General features: G+C 34.4%; 2 protein-coding genes across 2 annotated transcripts; both read left to right on the top strand.

The window, feature by feature from the left end:
• Nucleotides 1-4,875: 4,875 nt before the first annotated feature.
• On the top strand, nucleotides 4,876-7,617 carry LOC125671981 (uncharacterized). The gene is made up of 3 exons (XM_048908026.2): nucleotides 4,876-5,911; nucleotides 6,004-6,189; nucleotides 7,285-7,617. The coding sequence occupies exons 1-3, from the start codon at nucleotides 5,798-5,800 to the stop codon at nucleotides 7,333-7,335; spliced, it is 351 nt and encodes a 116-aa protein (XP_048763983.1). The 5' UTR covers nucleotides 4,876-5,797; the 3' UTR covers nucleotides 7,336-7,617.
• Nucleotides 7,618-9,722: 2,105 nt separating this feature from the next.
• On the top strand, nucleotides 9,723-13,763 carry LOC125671978 (cytoplasmic dynein 2 heavy chain 1-like). The gene is made up of 4 exons (XM_048908021.2): nucleotides 9,723-9,861; nucleotides 10,627-10,785; nucleotides 12,515-12,706; nucleotides 13,117-13,763. Exons 2-4 carry the CDS (start codon nucleotides 10,663-10,665, stop codon nucleotides 13,141-13,143), a joined length of 342 nt encoding a protein of 113 aa, XP_048763978.1. The 5' UTR covers nucleotides 9,723-9,861; nucleotides 10,627-10,662; the 3' UTR covers nucleotides 13,144-13,763.
• The last annotated feature ends 2,716 nt before the right edge of the window (nucleotides 13,764-16,479 follow it).

Raw genomic sequence — 16,479 nt, 5'->3', positions numbered from 1 at the left:
GAGACTGTTGAAATCCCTGTAACATCAACTTGTCTGTTATTAGCTCGCCTCGACTTAAAAAATTATCATATGCAGAACATATGCTCTCGCATATCGAATCGGTTGAGAGACATAAACACCATATGCAGGCGATAATTATAGGTTATAGACTTTGTATGGGAAAATATGACGACCGAGTTTTTTGGCGCGTCCGCGACAAAAAACGAGGTCGTCATATTTTCCCATACAAAGTCTATAACCTTTTGATTATATACTTTCAATTTCATTTAGAAACTAACAATAATTTATTTTTATCAATTTCTTTATTGGTTTAACTGAGTAAAAGATGAAAAACACGAAAAAATTGAAAATTAACGACGTAGTAATTTGCTTGTGTATTGATTGTGACGTAATGTTTGCGGGCCGGAATGTTTCCGGGCATATATCGTGTGATATATGCCCGCAGGCTTTTAAAGAAAAAAGAGAAGATGAAATTGAAAGTATATAATAATGGAATATATTACTACAAAATATGGGAAGTTGACGCTGGAGAAGCTGAAGTCATCCCATTTGTCATAAAGTTAAGTTCTTAGCTTGCCGTTAACTTCTATGTTCAATAGAAATATACAAATACAAAGTAGATATTGGAGACTGTGGTGTCATTTATTTCGAGTTTTCTGGGATATAGCAAATCAACAAATATCATTAATTATTGAAACGTCATCGATAAGGTCACAGCAAGGTATATTTTCTTGAATAAATTCTGCCCCATAAGAATACATGATAAGGTCAGCTAATAAAGGAGCACAATTTGTGTCTATTGGAATTCCAATACACTGTCGGAAGAACTGATCACCAAAGACCATGTAGACATTATAAGCGAGGAATTCCAGCATTATTTCTATTTCATCCTCATCTAGCTTGAGATGCAGTAACAAGTGTAGATCTTCTTTACTGTTTTTTTTTTATGCAATGGAAAAAGAAAAGATGATTAACTCCAGAGAAATTATCGAGAAATCCTGGTTTTCTTGAGGACATGCTTCGAACTCGTCATACTTCTGCTGCAGAGTTTGGCTCTGTACTCCTTTGGTATACCATTATGATGACTTTCTCTGCGGAGGAAACATTGGCCCAATATTCATGTGGAATTCAAATGTGATTGCTGCTTTCTTGTTACCTTTCACCTTTTGTTCAAACGATGAATCGTATTCTTCGAGAAACTACCCAAGTCTCTGTCGATCCCTGTCGCATATTATCAGAGTCGAGGCTTACAGATGCTCGAGTTCCAGGTATGGACTTTGCCAAGCCACATTGATAATGGTTTGAAGATCAAGACGAAAACTTAGACACGCCTTTTGTGAGGATTAACCATTGACCGATAAATGCTGTATTCAATTGTATTTATTGAGCACATACGCACACACAATAAATAAACTATGTATAATTTAATGTTTGATTTCCATCAAAGGCTAATAACTCATTCATCTTTATGAAATATGCAGCTTTCATAAATTATCTCCCTTTACTTTGTTGACCTCATTCGCTAATGCACACACACTACCAATATTATTTTGCTATACATTCCCTTATAACATAAAAATTAATATAAAAAATTCCACCGCCACAACTTAACTGAAATTTGGCACAGACTTAGAGTAATTCAAGTCCCAATCTCAGGAAAATCCATCGTACACAAGTCCTTTTATGACACCGCAAGTAACCCCAACCCTGCATATTTTCCTTTCCCTTTGAGAAGCAGGTAAACAATGGCCTATTCACACCCTTCCTACTATGCACTTAAGAGCAGAATTTCCCATTTTAAATTTTTTTTCCAGACCCTCTCCTTTCCATCTATGCCCTAGAATAACACAATTCCACCCCACAGACATCCCCAAGAATTTTAAAGAAAAAAATTCTATTTATAAACTGGCACTACTTGCGTAGTCAATGAAATAGGGTAAAATTAGTAGTCTGTAACCTAATGTTCAAAACGAGTGCTTGTGTTTTGGAAAGAAGAAAACTGACTAATATTTAGTTGTTTTAGAAATTGTCAAATCTGGTGAGGTATATGAAACACCGAGTATCGGGTGAAAAATGGAGAGGAACGCAACACAGTGAAGAAGCTGACAGGTCCAAGAAACTAACATCTTCAGATCACAGAGGCCCGGATGTCTGCTCAGTACGAAGACGGAGTGTAGAGGAAAAGAGACTAACATTTATCAAGAGGGATAGTGTGAATATTTGTAATGAAATAGTGAGAACTGAATTACATAGCTTAAACTGGAAAAAGGACATTTCCTTTGCTCATCAGTACAGTTCAAGTCAGAGCAGAGAGTCATACTACCCATAGTCCTCTGCGTCCCCGCACACGGGGTTTGTATGCAAACGACCTCTGGCGGAAGTTTGAGCAGAGAGTGTTGTGTTTCGTGGTGTTAAAACCATAGGAACTTTAATTTGATTGGAGTAATTGAGGGTTCAGTGGCTTGATCCTAACTGTATAAAGTTCTGGACCAAGGATGACGTTAGACCACTCTACCAGCATCCCAAATGCAAAGTTCTATGTATGGGGTGAAATATTGATGTGTGTCTTTTGGCGAAAATCTTACAAGTCAACGCTATGCTGAGATTATAGATGGACACCTGTTGCCAATGGCACAGGTTTTCTATGAAAATTATTGGACATTTTTAGAAGGATAATAATTCAAACCACATATAGCCCACCATTCCATATAGTGATGAGATGGAGAAAATGGACAAAATGTTAAATGTTCTTAACTAGTCGAGCTACAGTCCTATCTCAGACTCGATAGATTTGGAGCAATATGAAGGATAATTTGAAGTAAAAATATCTTACACCTGTTGATGAATTGAAGGCCAAGGCAGTAATATTCTAAGACGGCATGACCCATAATTTTATATCAGTATGCCATCTCTGAGTTTTGTACAGTAAGATGACCATCGTATGAAACACAAGTGGTTAGTTCGTACCTCGCTTGAAATGCGATCTATAAGTTATAACCCCGTGGGTTTCAAAACATGATGGAATTAAAAATATTGAATATTGAATTTCTCTGTCGAACGAAAAGTAAAAGTAAGTGAAAGATTAATTTTATTAAAACGTTCATTTTAAACATGTAACTAAATTGTTGACAAATTTTAATGATCAATAATTTCTGGAAGCAATGTATAGGTTTTGTACATGCTACATTTATACCAGCATCCTCGGATACCCACGGCTGATCTCGTCTTCTATTCATCATAGGACTCCCTGACAACACTTATCAGGTCATGTCTTTTACGGATGCACTGGGAAATAAGTCAAAACAGAAGTACATATATGTATACAGAATTTGCATTGCTCAGTGAAATCTGATGAAATTTGGCGTCTGTATAGTGTACGTCAGTGTAGCTATAGAAATCCACAGGAGTAAACCTCATCATGGAAAGGCAAACCTTCTGATAGATCTAAAGTCCTCAGGAAGTATTCAAGTGCAATATATCTATGGAGCGACAAATTAACATATACTCAAATAATTGAAGATATCATCCATTCATTTGATGCGCGCAACAATTCAATTAAAGATATCTACCAAATAATTAATTTTATATCTTCAAATCTGAATTATTGCGCACATTAATTGATTTCTTGATAGCATTAATTATTCTGCTGAATTTATGAGCGCTATAATTGAATTTCTGCTCTCTTTAAATGAATTGGTGATATGTGCGCTACCATTCAACTGAAGAGAGTAATTATTCAATTAATGCACGTGTCAATTTAATTAATGCGCGCAATAGTTGAATTATTGCTCTCTTCAATTGAATTGTAGCGCACATCAATTCAATTAAGGGACCGGTCAATATTTATTTGGGGGTTGGGATCAGTGCAAAATGCAATAGGACACACATTTATTTTGACTTACATACTGATAGGACTCAACTTTTTTATTTTCAACACTGATAGGACAGCTATATTTTTGCAAATGTAGCAATGAACAAAAAATATAAAGTATTTCAAACTTTTAATTCAACTATCGTTTAAACAATAATACTGAATTGTGTGCATGCTTTACTTCATGTCCAAGTTGTATGTACTAGATACTATTTGCAATAAAATACTGGACCTTTGAAAATTTTTAATATTAAAACATGTAATTAAAATTAACAAAATTAAAACTAAACACATCTTAAGGGTGACATTACAACCTATTATTGGGTCAAATGCTGTCTGAATTGCTTCATACCGAGTGTTAGGTCGTTCTTGGCACACTGATTTTGACTACGGATAACTCCGTTTACCTGATCAAGATATAGGTCTCACGGATGGTGTGACCGGTCGACAGGGGATTCTTACTCCTCCTAGGCACCTGATCCCACTTCTGGTGTATCCAAGGGTCGGTGTTTGCCCAACTCTCTATTTTGTATTGCTTATAAAAGTTATGAGATTGATTACTGTTCGTTATCTTTACCTTTCATAAAGAATACCGAGATGTGAAAAATATTTACAGTATATGAGACAATTCATTAAAACAGTAATTTAAAAATATGCAAAATTAAGCGCTTAAACAATTTGATAACAAGAAAAAAATAAGATGAAAATAATGAGATTTGCAACTTCACTAGACAAATTACCGAACAAACATGACAAAGTAAACAAAAGTTTCTCAGGAGCTTGAATCTCTCAGCTGATATAACAATGGAGACAAATTTTAAGTGATGATTTTGAAGAACTCCAGAGATTTTTAAAATGAAGTAAAAATGTTGTTTAATCATACATATATATATAATTTTTTTAAAATGAAGTAAAAATGTTGTTTAATCATACATATAAATAATTATTTATTAGATAGGACACACACTTTTTAATTACACATTTGATACAGGACAGCGAATTTTTTGGTATTTTTCGAAGATAGGACATGGTTTTTTTTTGTTTTTTTTTATAAATGGAAATATGGAATGCACCGGCCCAACCCCTCAATAAATATTGACCGGTCCCTAATGCACGAAATAATTCAATTATTGCTCTCTTCAACTGAATTAATGATATCATTAATTCAATTGGTGTGCGTAATAATTCTTTTAGAGAGAACAACGGTCTAATTAAAGATGTCGCTAATTCAACATATCCACCATTGATTTAATGCTCTCTTTGATTGAATCGTTGCTGTCTTTAAAATAACTGATGCATGCATTAATTCTTTATATTAAATCGTTGTTAGTAATCATCTTCCATTGATTGAAAGAGATCATTTATACCGAGCTCCAAATTAAATTTTGCGCGCAATAACTTCACCACATTGATAAGAGCAATGATTTAATTGATGCGCGTAAAATTTAAAAGATCACGATGTTGACTTTTCAGATACTGTCAGGAAATGGCATTAACATATCAGAATTAAAATATGTAGAAATGACAAGTCGACATAATCATCTGACAAGTCGACACAATCATCTGACAAGTCCACATAATCATCTGACAAGTCCACATAATCATCTGACAAGTCCACATAATCATCTGACAAGTCGACACAATCATCTGACAAGTCGACATAATCATCTGACAAGTCGACACAATCATCTGACAAGTCCACATAATTATCTGACAAGTCGACGTAATTTTCTGAAAAGTGATGACAGAAACATGCCACCATAATATGAAAGCAAGCATGATATACGATGTTATGTACATTTGTAGTTTAAAAATATTGATTAATGGATTAACAAGGTTATTAAATGCTTGAGCTAGATTAACATATTACCCTCGACCAAGCGCTCACAATTTTAAAAATGACAGTGTATAGGTGGAAGTACACACATGGAGCAGAAGACAATTGCGGAGATACGACGCCTTATCACACCTCCTGCAGGTATCGAGGATGTGTTGACGGCTTTCTTATTACTGCTGGACTACCCACCCGATGACGTAAACGTAAGACAAACAGTCAATATATCGAGGTCAACGTGTAATGTGGTAAAGAATGTCACCCGCTATCTATTGCAAATATCGATATCTTTTTTCAGGGTTGGAATAAATGTCAGACGATTATGTCGAGGTCTGGGGACAAATCCGTTATGACGAAGGTGTCCCGCTTCGATCCCCTTTACTGCTCCCCGAAAAAGGCCCAGAAGTCTGCAGATATGATAGCCCCCTATACTCTGGAAATCATCAGGAACAAAAATCTCCACGCTGCCAAAATATACGAATGGGTTGGTCATTATCTAACACTGAAACAGGAATTATCCAAGTAGTAAATTTAGGAAATAAATTTCATTAGCGCTTCATGAAAAGTTTGCCGGTGAGAAGCAATGCAGTTCATAACTTCATGTATATTTTCAAAAATAAGATTTATTTCTTATATTTACACTCTACTTTCATTTCTGTCAGAAATACCAGCTGAGAATAAACGTATTGTATCTTTATATGTATTCCTACGCGCATTTGTTCACAGCTACATGTACAACGTATTCATGTGGAAATGGCTATCATTACAATTTAATTTGTAGAAATATCAAAGGCAAAAACATTGGAAATGTAATTTTTCTTTTCTTTTGCGATCCTTTATGGTATGCTTAAGTTGAAGTGGTAGTCTCATTGATCTGAGGCTGGAGTAGTTGACAAACACGTATTTTAGGTAGAGAGACCGCCCCATCAAGAAAACCACTCTCCCCACAACGCTTTGGCCAGTTTCACTCCGCCTCTTAAGGAGGAATAACATACTAGAGGACTCTGTTTTGGATATGTACAATAATATTTTGAAAATGAAAAGTTTCAAATTTACCTTAGTTTTAGCAGAAAGTAATCTTAAAATAATTAAAAACCCCGACCAGACTCGAACGTACGAACTACAGTCAACACATTAATATACTGACCTACTCAGTTAAAAGGAATATGCATGCATTGCTGATATTCATATTTTTTTCAAAAGAAAGTCAGCCATTATGATGATGTATCATTCATCCTTAAAATCCGGACCTTCTCACGGTTGCATTACAAACTAGGAATATCCTTTTCTCTTCTATTTTAATAATACTTTGTACATAGTTTTTCTTCTTTGTATGTGTTTGTAATTATATCGATGTTTACAAATGCATTTTCTTTATAATCTCCTAAGGAAGGAAATAAAGTATGAATGAATAAAAGGGGATATTGAGCCTGCACATTTTATATTCAAATTGAGACAAGTCAGTAGATGGAATCCTGATTAAATACAATAATAATGTTATAATATGATATGTATACAAAGTCCATACTTTATTACAAAGAATAACATATTCAACGTGTCGCTTCATGTTCTCTTTCAGACGAAGTCCATGATAGAGCAGGTGAAAGTTAGCGGTGGACTTCAGATATAATTTTTACAACAGTGGGTAAAATCAAATGACTTGAGACCAACCTGAACATCAGCGACTGAATTAGTGCTTTTGATTTGAAGGGAAACCACAGCTTATGATGTTAATAGTTCAGCAATCGGAACATCACTCGGCCTATTCCGGAGAATAAACTCCAGAATAGGCCGAGTGATGTTCCGATTGAATAGTTCGGAACGAACGCTAAGCAAAGAATATTTTGAAATTGTACATTCATATACCATCATAACTTTCGTTGTGTGAACTCCACGTGTAAATAAAAAATGAAAAGAATATGAAACTTGGTCGCTCTCTCTCTCTCTCTCTCTCTCTCTCTCTCTCTCTCTCTCTCTAGCACTTAAATGACCAATGACGACACGAACAACCAGATTGTCAAATTTTCCTTGTCCCTTCTTCAGGATTCAGGACAAACGAAAAGGTTTACATAATATGGCTAATGGACTTTTGCGAGAAGGGCTGACTTTTACAGTCAACGGCTGACTTTGACACAAGCATAAAATACGGAAACCTTTTCGTGACATATCTGTACATACATGGATAAGTGAAGAACCTATGCATTGTACAGAAATGTTAGTTGTCCAAAGAGTACCGAGTTGTCCCGGTTCATTTCCATTTTCGTATTGTTTTTGGAACAGTAAAGTCTATGTAACTTAATATCGCCACATATTCCTCCTGCACCCCTGCTCCCGTGGGGATCCGGGTTAGAATAGGTCCTCAGTACCCCTTGCTTGTCGTAGAAGGCGACTAAATTGGGCGGTCCTTCGGACAAGACCGCAAAAACCGAGGCCCCGTGTCACAGCAGATGTGGCACGATAAAGATTCCTCCTGCTGAAAGGCCATAAGCGCCGAGCATAGGCCTAAATTTTGCAGCCGTTCACCGGCAGTGGTGACGTCTCCATATGAGTGAAACATTCTCGAGAGGGACGTTAAACAATATCCAATCAATCCTGCACCCCCGGAGCCTTAAGGATGGAGCAAATATTGATCAAAGTTAAAGCATCTTCCTTATAACCTCATAGGGTTCACGGCGGGTGTGACCAGTCGACAGGGGATGCTTACTCCTTCTAGGCACCTGATCCCACCTCTGGTGTGTCCATGGGTCCGTGTTTGCCCAACTATCTATTTTGTATTGCTTGTAGGAGTTATGAGATTGATCACTGTTCGTTATCTTCACCTTTCATTGTAACGTACAGTGATCTGAACACGCTTACCGTTGCTTAGAGAAATACTACCATATCACTAGAAACGCTACATGTGGCTCTCTAGCGAAGCAGTAGAGATTCCTTACATACTGTTCGCTACACTTCCTACGGTCGGGAAAGCTTCGTTCCGAAGCTTAGTGTGGATCATCTCCGATTGTTTGGCACTTCTTCGGCAAAGACATCCGCCCTTCACGACGACAACCACCGTCGTCCGTACATGGACACAAAGTCCCAGAGATACTCTATCTCAAGCAGGTATCCCACCAAACATCAGTCACTACCCTGCCACAATTTTGTAACGTGCAGTGGTTTGAACACGCCCGCCTTTGCTTTTGCGTGATCAAGAGACACCCCCCCCCCAATCTAGCTCAATAGCGATGCAGTAGAAGTTCCCTGTATAAATGTTAACAAGTCGATATTACATAAATTTAACGATATTGTGCTTACATACCATACGCAGGTTTAAATGTCCAAGTCAGCCGTTGACTGTGAAAGTCAGTCGTTCTCGCAAAAGTCCATTTTTAATAGTAACAAAGAATATTAAAACAACCAACAAATAAACCTAGCACTAAATCCACAAACGAATTTACACCACAGACTACATGTTTTTTAGTTTTAGGCTTGCCAATCAGTGTGGGGCGAATTAGGACATGTCCTATTCGTCCAAAGTATATATATATATATATATATATATATATATATATATATATATATATATATATATATATACATATAAATAAAGATAATATACATACACATATTGGCTCCATTGTCAAAGGAAGTAAAGGAATGCAACTTCTATCACGATTCATTATCATTAAATGATTAAATGACGTCAAGAATTGTGCATTCTTCGATTGATGTTCGAAAAGTAAAAGTGTCGATTTTTTCCTGAGATTAAATAAACTCTGCTGTTGTCATGAAAGCTACATGTAATATGAGATATTCTGGGAAGTTTTTATTATCAATGGTAAGTCGATTTTATTTAAACTTTCGTAGTCCAAATTCAAACGATCGCAATGTTGTAATATTGCACCACTGATAATTATTTATTTGAAAAGGTTCCTTCATGATTTGAACATTGAGAAAGAAATATCGTACTTTCCATGAAGTGAGTTAATCATGTTCTAAATTTTCTTCAATATTTCCAAAAGTATCATCGCAGCGTTAATCACATTTGCCACACAGGGTTTTAGAATTTCCAAATGACTCAATTCTCCATGCGAGATTTGTATATAAAGATTTAAACACCACTCTGGCGAACAGAGAACTTTAAAGTGCTTCAGCAACAGGACTTATCAAAGGCAAGGTAAGTACATGAAATACTCTGTTTTGTATTTAGTGTTCCGAACTACACTGTACCATGATTTTGCTCACACAAGAAGAGCACAAAGATATATTGATCCATGTAAATTTACACATCAAGCCTGATCATATAAACAAGTGTTTGGTTAAGTAAAAATTCTTCCTAAAATTTTAGACGTACTAAGAATGGAAAAGTAGATGACGAAAGAAGTGCGCAAAATACACAATTTTTTTTTTAATATATATATATATATATATATATATATATATATATATATATATATATATAGCTAGTAGTCGCAAAAGTAAAACAACCTGAAAGAAACTACTTGAAGAAAAAGAAAAAAGGGCGTTCGACATGTCACTGTATTCTAATTCATACTCAGTCCTCATCTTAACTTATCGCCCATTCTTGTTTCTGACTGTACGTCCGTTAGATTCTGAGAGAGCACCCTTCACAATTTTGTAAAGGACAATGTTTAATTTTCGTTTTTCCATAGAATATGAAAATATACTTATACTAACTCTAAATCTTCAGTATCCAATTTCAAAATTATTCGAAGTTGGAATTCTATTAGAAACACCTGGGCATTTGACTGAAATTAATATAATATATAAGAAAACTGTCACATTATGTCCAAAACTCCAAAGAAGGGGGCAATGTATCACATGACTGACACTGTCCCTCTGTGTGAGTGTTTCCTGCTAATGAACACCCCACACCCCCAGTTTGATGATGATGTTGAAAAGATGATGTTTTGAATTTCAGGAAAGTTTTACATATTTCACGGAAACACACAACACAATGGATACCATTACAAAACAAAACATTGACGAGATTAGGACGCTCAGTGCTCCGCCTCAGCTTGTGAAGGACGCACTGGGGGCCATATTTTTACTACTAGGTTACTCTTCAGCTCAAGCGACGGTAAGCACAATTAAAAGTCGAAATGATGATAAAGGAATCAAATCTTACGAGAAATTGATATGAAATTAGAGATTTGTTAAGGATAAGGACAATTTCATAATCAAGTATGGGGAAATGGACTCCTAGATTTGGATCTTTAAACTTGATTCCAATATCGTTGAACATTAAAATTAAGTATTTTCAGTGATCTACATATCTCGATTTAGATAAGCTTATCATGCAACACGTATGTGTATATTGGGTGTCTTCCCACTTAGCTAAAATTCTGAAATTTGTACGGGTGACTGGTCTTAGCTAGACGGGAATGGTGCACAGGTAAGGGTGTCAAAGAACAAAGGAAAATAATGACATGTAACCTATAGTCTGTTTTGTAACACATCACTGGTAATTTGGTTTAGTATTAAAATTGGACAGTAAAATTCCATTTCAAAAAAAAAAGAGAGAGAAAAAAAGAAAGGCTTGAGATTAATTCTTTATTTTTATACATGAAACACATTTAGAAAAGGATAACGGACATTATTGGCCAAAATTGGCCGCGCTTCAAAAGCCGACCATATTTTGCTGGTAGAAAGGTGATAATTTTTTCGTTTCATTCATATATAACATGTACCATTTATTTGTTGCTGATATTGAGAAAATAACGTTACAATATTGCATTGTTTACTATGACGGTCGCTTTTTCGGAACAACGTCATCGACCTTATAGGATTTACAGTCCCCTGATTCTTCTAGAATATTTTTCTAAAAGTTATAATTCTAACTTTTTATATAAAAATACTAATTGAGATCGAAGACTATTAAAAACTGGCATGCTATGGAAAATACATTATGCATTTACATGTAACTTTATCGTGTTCATAGACATTTTGCGGCAGAATCTTGTGTTAATTAGAGTGAGGAAAATAATGCGTGTATTTGCCAAAAATTGATGAGTAGAACGCAATCATATTTTCGAAGGCGCTGTTCGATGTCTTCCTATTCAAATGAATTATGGAAAATGAAATGGCTCTTGAATTTTTTTTTTAATTTTTTTTTTTTTTGGTGATAAATATAAACACTTCGATTGAAAACGTCGATTGAGTCGGATAAAAATACTTGTTATATCATGTACACCAAGGACTATGTAACAGGTCTGCTAACATGTGTATGTAATATACATGTACATGCTACAGTACATACGAATATACATGTAATATGTCTGCCTGCTGTGGGTATTTACAAAATACATTGAATAAAGGTACTAAACGATACAAATTTATATTGCATGAATGGGATATAATGGGATCAGGTGCCTAGGAGAAGTAGGCATCCCCTATCGACAGGTCACAGCCGTCGTTAGCTCTACATGTATGCCTTGGTCAGGTAAACGGAGTAATCCGTAGTCAAAATCAGTTTGTAAAAGTACTGCCTAACAAACAGTATGAAACACATCAGACAGTATTCGACCTAATGAGAGGTTGTATTTGCAAATAAGATCATAATAACGACCACAGAATTTGCGAAATGACGAGACTGTTGAAACCTCATTATGCATTTTTATTATGGCAAAATCAGATTTCAAACCAGGAATTTAAATATTGAAAAATCGTATCATTTTTTTAAATCAAACTACCAGTGGTGTTTTACATACTAAGATGAAAAAATGTAGATAAAAAACAGTAATAAGACCTACATAACTAATGATTTCAAAATACCCAAAACTCATATTCAAAGTTATCTTAAACATCAGGATTGGAAATTGATACGAAAGGAGCTGGGAAAGAGGTCCACCGACGACAATTCCATTCTGAATCAGTTAAAGAATTTCCAGGCAGAGAAATGTGACCCAGCATCAGCAAAGAAAGCCAAAGAATTAATTGGTGACGTAACAATTGCCCAGGCGAAAAGCGTCAGTTTGGTGGCATCTCATTTCGTGGCTTGGGTATGTATAATACACGTTACGGTTCTTCCTATATCAAACTGGCTTGATTTCTAGTAGTCCAGTTTGCAACCCTCCGTATTAAGTCATGACGTTATCCTTATTAGATTTTTTGTTTCCTGGAAAGTTTCGTATATTGTCTCGGTATGATTATACTTATAGCCAATTAACTGTTGTTTTGTGTTAATGAAATTAAAACAAACATTTTCATATATAATTGCGACGATGAACTCGTAGTAGAGGGTTGCGAATCGAATTAGAAGAGACCAAACCAGTTCTCCGTAAGGAAAAGCTTGAAATAAATTATGAGAATATCAATGAAACTTATAGAACTTACTTCAATCCTTATGATGATAAAATACTAATTAACATTTTGTTGTTGTTGGTCTAAGTCGTTCTTTTTTATTTTTCAGACATTAAATGCATTGAATGGCGTTTAGGCAGCAGAAAATCTTCAGCAGATACTTCCATAGAATTTTCATTTTGGTTACCAGTGCTGTTCTTCAAAGATACTTTTACTTTGTTAATGAAAAAGCGACACAGGACTTAATGATGACAGAACATAGAACGCGGTGCTCAGACTACATCGGGAAACAATCACTCACATCTTTATGTAATATGTCTGCCCCTATCAATCGGAACCCCTCGCCCTTTACTTCATAAAAAGTAACGGAGTAAAGGGCGAGGTGTTCCGATTGGCAAGATAATTTATGCTGACATGTGACCTATTTTCAAATGCATATCAATATGCAATATATTTTTATTTTGACATGCAGGTTGCCAATATTTTTAAAGAATCAAATTTTAGTATTATTTCAAATGCTGGATATTAGTATGTTCTATGTGTCGACTGCTTTTTCTGATACGTCTGACATTCTGTTTTTATTTCCCATGAAATGTATACAATCCAGGATATATTCCTATTACAGAGGCAGTACGAGGAATATTTTTACATGTGAAATCTTAACGTGTGCAATATGGTTATTGGTATTCATTTACGAATATTTAATGTACTTAGATGTGTCAGTTTCAATATTAATAAAATATTGTGAAAAAGATATCTCTGTGAATTCATAAACGTATTCCTTGCGTAATTGTGTAATGTATGTTTTAAAAAGAAAAAGAAAGGAAAAAAAGAGAAAAAATTATCGCTCTTAACGTTTTACGGTGTTTTCAACAACAAAAAAATAACATAACAAGGATTAGGCAGCAGGCAACGCCTATATAAGCCATCCACATAATTATGCACACAAGAAATTACAATATAGATATGAAGTAAAAGGATAGGATTCCAAATATAATGATTATATAAGGAGTGTGATTTCTAGATATGAATAATAGGCTAACATAATAGGAAGGTTAATGGGAACTAAACGACAAAAAAATGAAATCAAATAAAAATAGTGAAAGAAAAACAAATAAGTACAACAGAGCAGTAGAGAAAAAAATTGAGAGTACCGACTCAACAGGATAAGAACAGACATACATAACAAACTCGCATGTATTGAATACATTTCTGAAATATTTTGCTTTCTAAAATGTATTTCTGAACATAAAATTATTCAAAAATCTTTATGTTAACTTTGAACTCAAGAATCTCATCACCACTCAGCAATGACATTAATGATATGGGAACTTGTAGTTGCATTGCATCTTTTGACTCTAACAGAGTAATTCTTTGTACGGAGAAGCGAACACATTCAAAGAAAAAATTATAAGCATTTTCATTAGGGTGACCACACAAATCACAATTAGTATCATCTCGTAGAAATTGACTTGTAAGTCAAAATTTTGATTACTAGCATTATTTCTCAATTGGCAATGCAAAATGTTTGCATTACGTTTACCATGATTGAACAGTTTATTTGGTTTATTGTAGTACATATTTTTATAGCAGTTTTAAATGATGTAAGAGTAGGAAGATTTCTAATATGGGCAGGTAGGTCATTCCATAGTTTAATTATTGAAGGTACAAATTAAGCTATTCATATATGATGAGGTCCTAACTTGAGGAAGAATGAATTTAAGATTACCATAGTTTCTCAATTGATATAAATTTCATGGTGGTGTCAAAAGTTCTTGAGGATATTGGGGAGCCATGTACTATTTTGTAAAATAAAATAAGTTTATGAACTTTTCGTCTGTTTGATTAGATATCCCAGCCTAATTCATTATATAGTGCTGATCTGAAAGAATTTACTCTCATTCCAGTAATTATTCTTGTGGCAGAAACCTGAACTTTCTCTAGTAAATTGGATTTTCTTCTTGTACAGTTGTCCCAAACAAAATTAACATATTCAATAACAGGGCGAATAAAAGAAAAATAAATTTGTATTAGAGATTGCTTATTTAGATGTTTAGTCTATTAGATGCCTTTTTATGAATATCTAATATGTGTTTATGTTTAACAGATATGTGAAGGCGAAATTACGACTGTGGTTATTACATGTATTATCAGTATTATCAGAACTCAGTGCAATGATCACTAGATTGTTCAGTTTTCACAGTAGTTTGTACTTTAATGACACATTGAATAGGTCAAGGATTTTTTTTTTAAAACGTAGTTCAAACTCCAATGTCATAATATTAAACACAATTGTGTACAAGGTCTTAAGTCTTTATACAAAATATGAAAGCCCTACCTAAAATAGTTCCGTATATTTTTTAAAAAGCAGTAAAATTTTGTTTTGTGTACCAATGTATCTGATCTTTAAAATAAAAGTAAAGGTACACACATTTTTATTGCAATCTAACAAGGATTCAACCATATATGATTCTTACCCTTTTGCAATGATAATGAAATTTTGGTATTTTTCACGCCTGATATTGAAACTGTACCATTCTATATTAGTGAATTACTGGGAAAATAGCTATACAGTGTATATCGGTGTTTTTGACAGAAGTGTTACATAGAATTTATTTTTGTTGGTATACGCCTATCCCCTATAGAGCAATGGTAACGAATATTTTAAATGATGGTAACGGACATTTATTTTCAGAATTGAACCATTCAACAGAAAAGCATGAGAAAATCCCTATCTGAGATTCAAAAGGCATACATAGAAAGATTAAAGGAAATAGACAGTGAGGCGTATCTTGCAAAATTGATATCGGGTCCAAAATACTGAAATGTCCGTGACCATTGGCCTTTGTTGTAAAATCTCAACGTAGATAAATTTGACACTCTACTTGGGACTTGAAATTATTTTCTGGTTCAAGAAGTTCTACAGTATCGAAATAAACATTGAAAATGATATCTAATTTTGATTTCTCTTTTCCAATTGTGTTGCATTAATATGAATTGATGCGATTTCTTTTTATTGAATTTTCCTCGCACATTTGCTCATAAATGTCGTTGTATATATTATCCAAAATCTTCGTCATATCGTGTATTCAAAACATTAAATTTATCGAATTGTATAACCAAGAAATAAGATAAACATGACATAAATTAGTTTTGACTAATTGATTTTAACGAGTATGTTGATATTACCAAATGGTAACGGACATTTTGCAGCTAAAAATCATCTTTGAAGTATGGATTTAAGTGCTGTATAAAAATATTTTACTACCAGTTTCTGTGAAACCTGACAGATAAAATGGCATATGATTTCATGAATAACATCAAAGTTGATTTTTCTTCAATTTTTCAGTATGCCATTTGGACCTACTTTAATATTGAGAAAAACTGTGATCAAAGCATGAGCATTACAAATTACAAAAAACAAAACAAAAAAAACAACCATGTAGGCATTGTATGTAGCTGTGCTCGCATA

Source organism: Ostrea edulis, chromosome 4 (assembly GCF_947568905.1).
Source record: "Ostrea edulis chromosome 4, xbOstEdul1.1, whole genome shotgun sequence".
Classification (NCBI taxonomy): domain Eukaryota; kingdom Metazoa; phylum Mollusca; class Bivalvia; order Ostreida; family Ostreidae; genus Ostrea; species Ostrea edulis.
The sequence above is the reverse complement of the archived record's forward strand: the minus strand, read 5'-3'. Positions and strand labels throughout refer to the sequence as shown.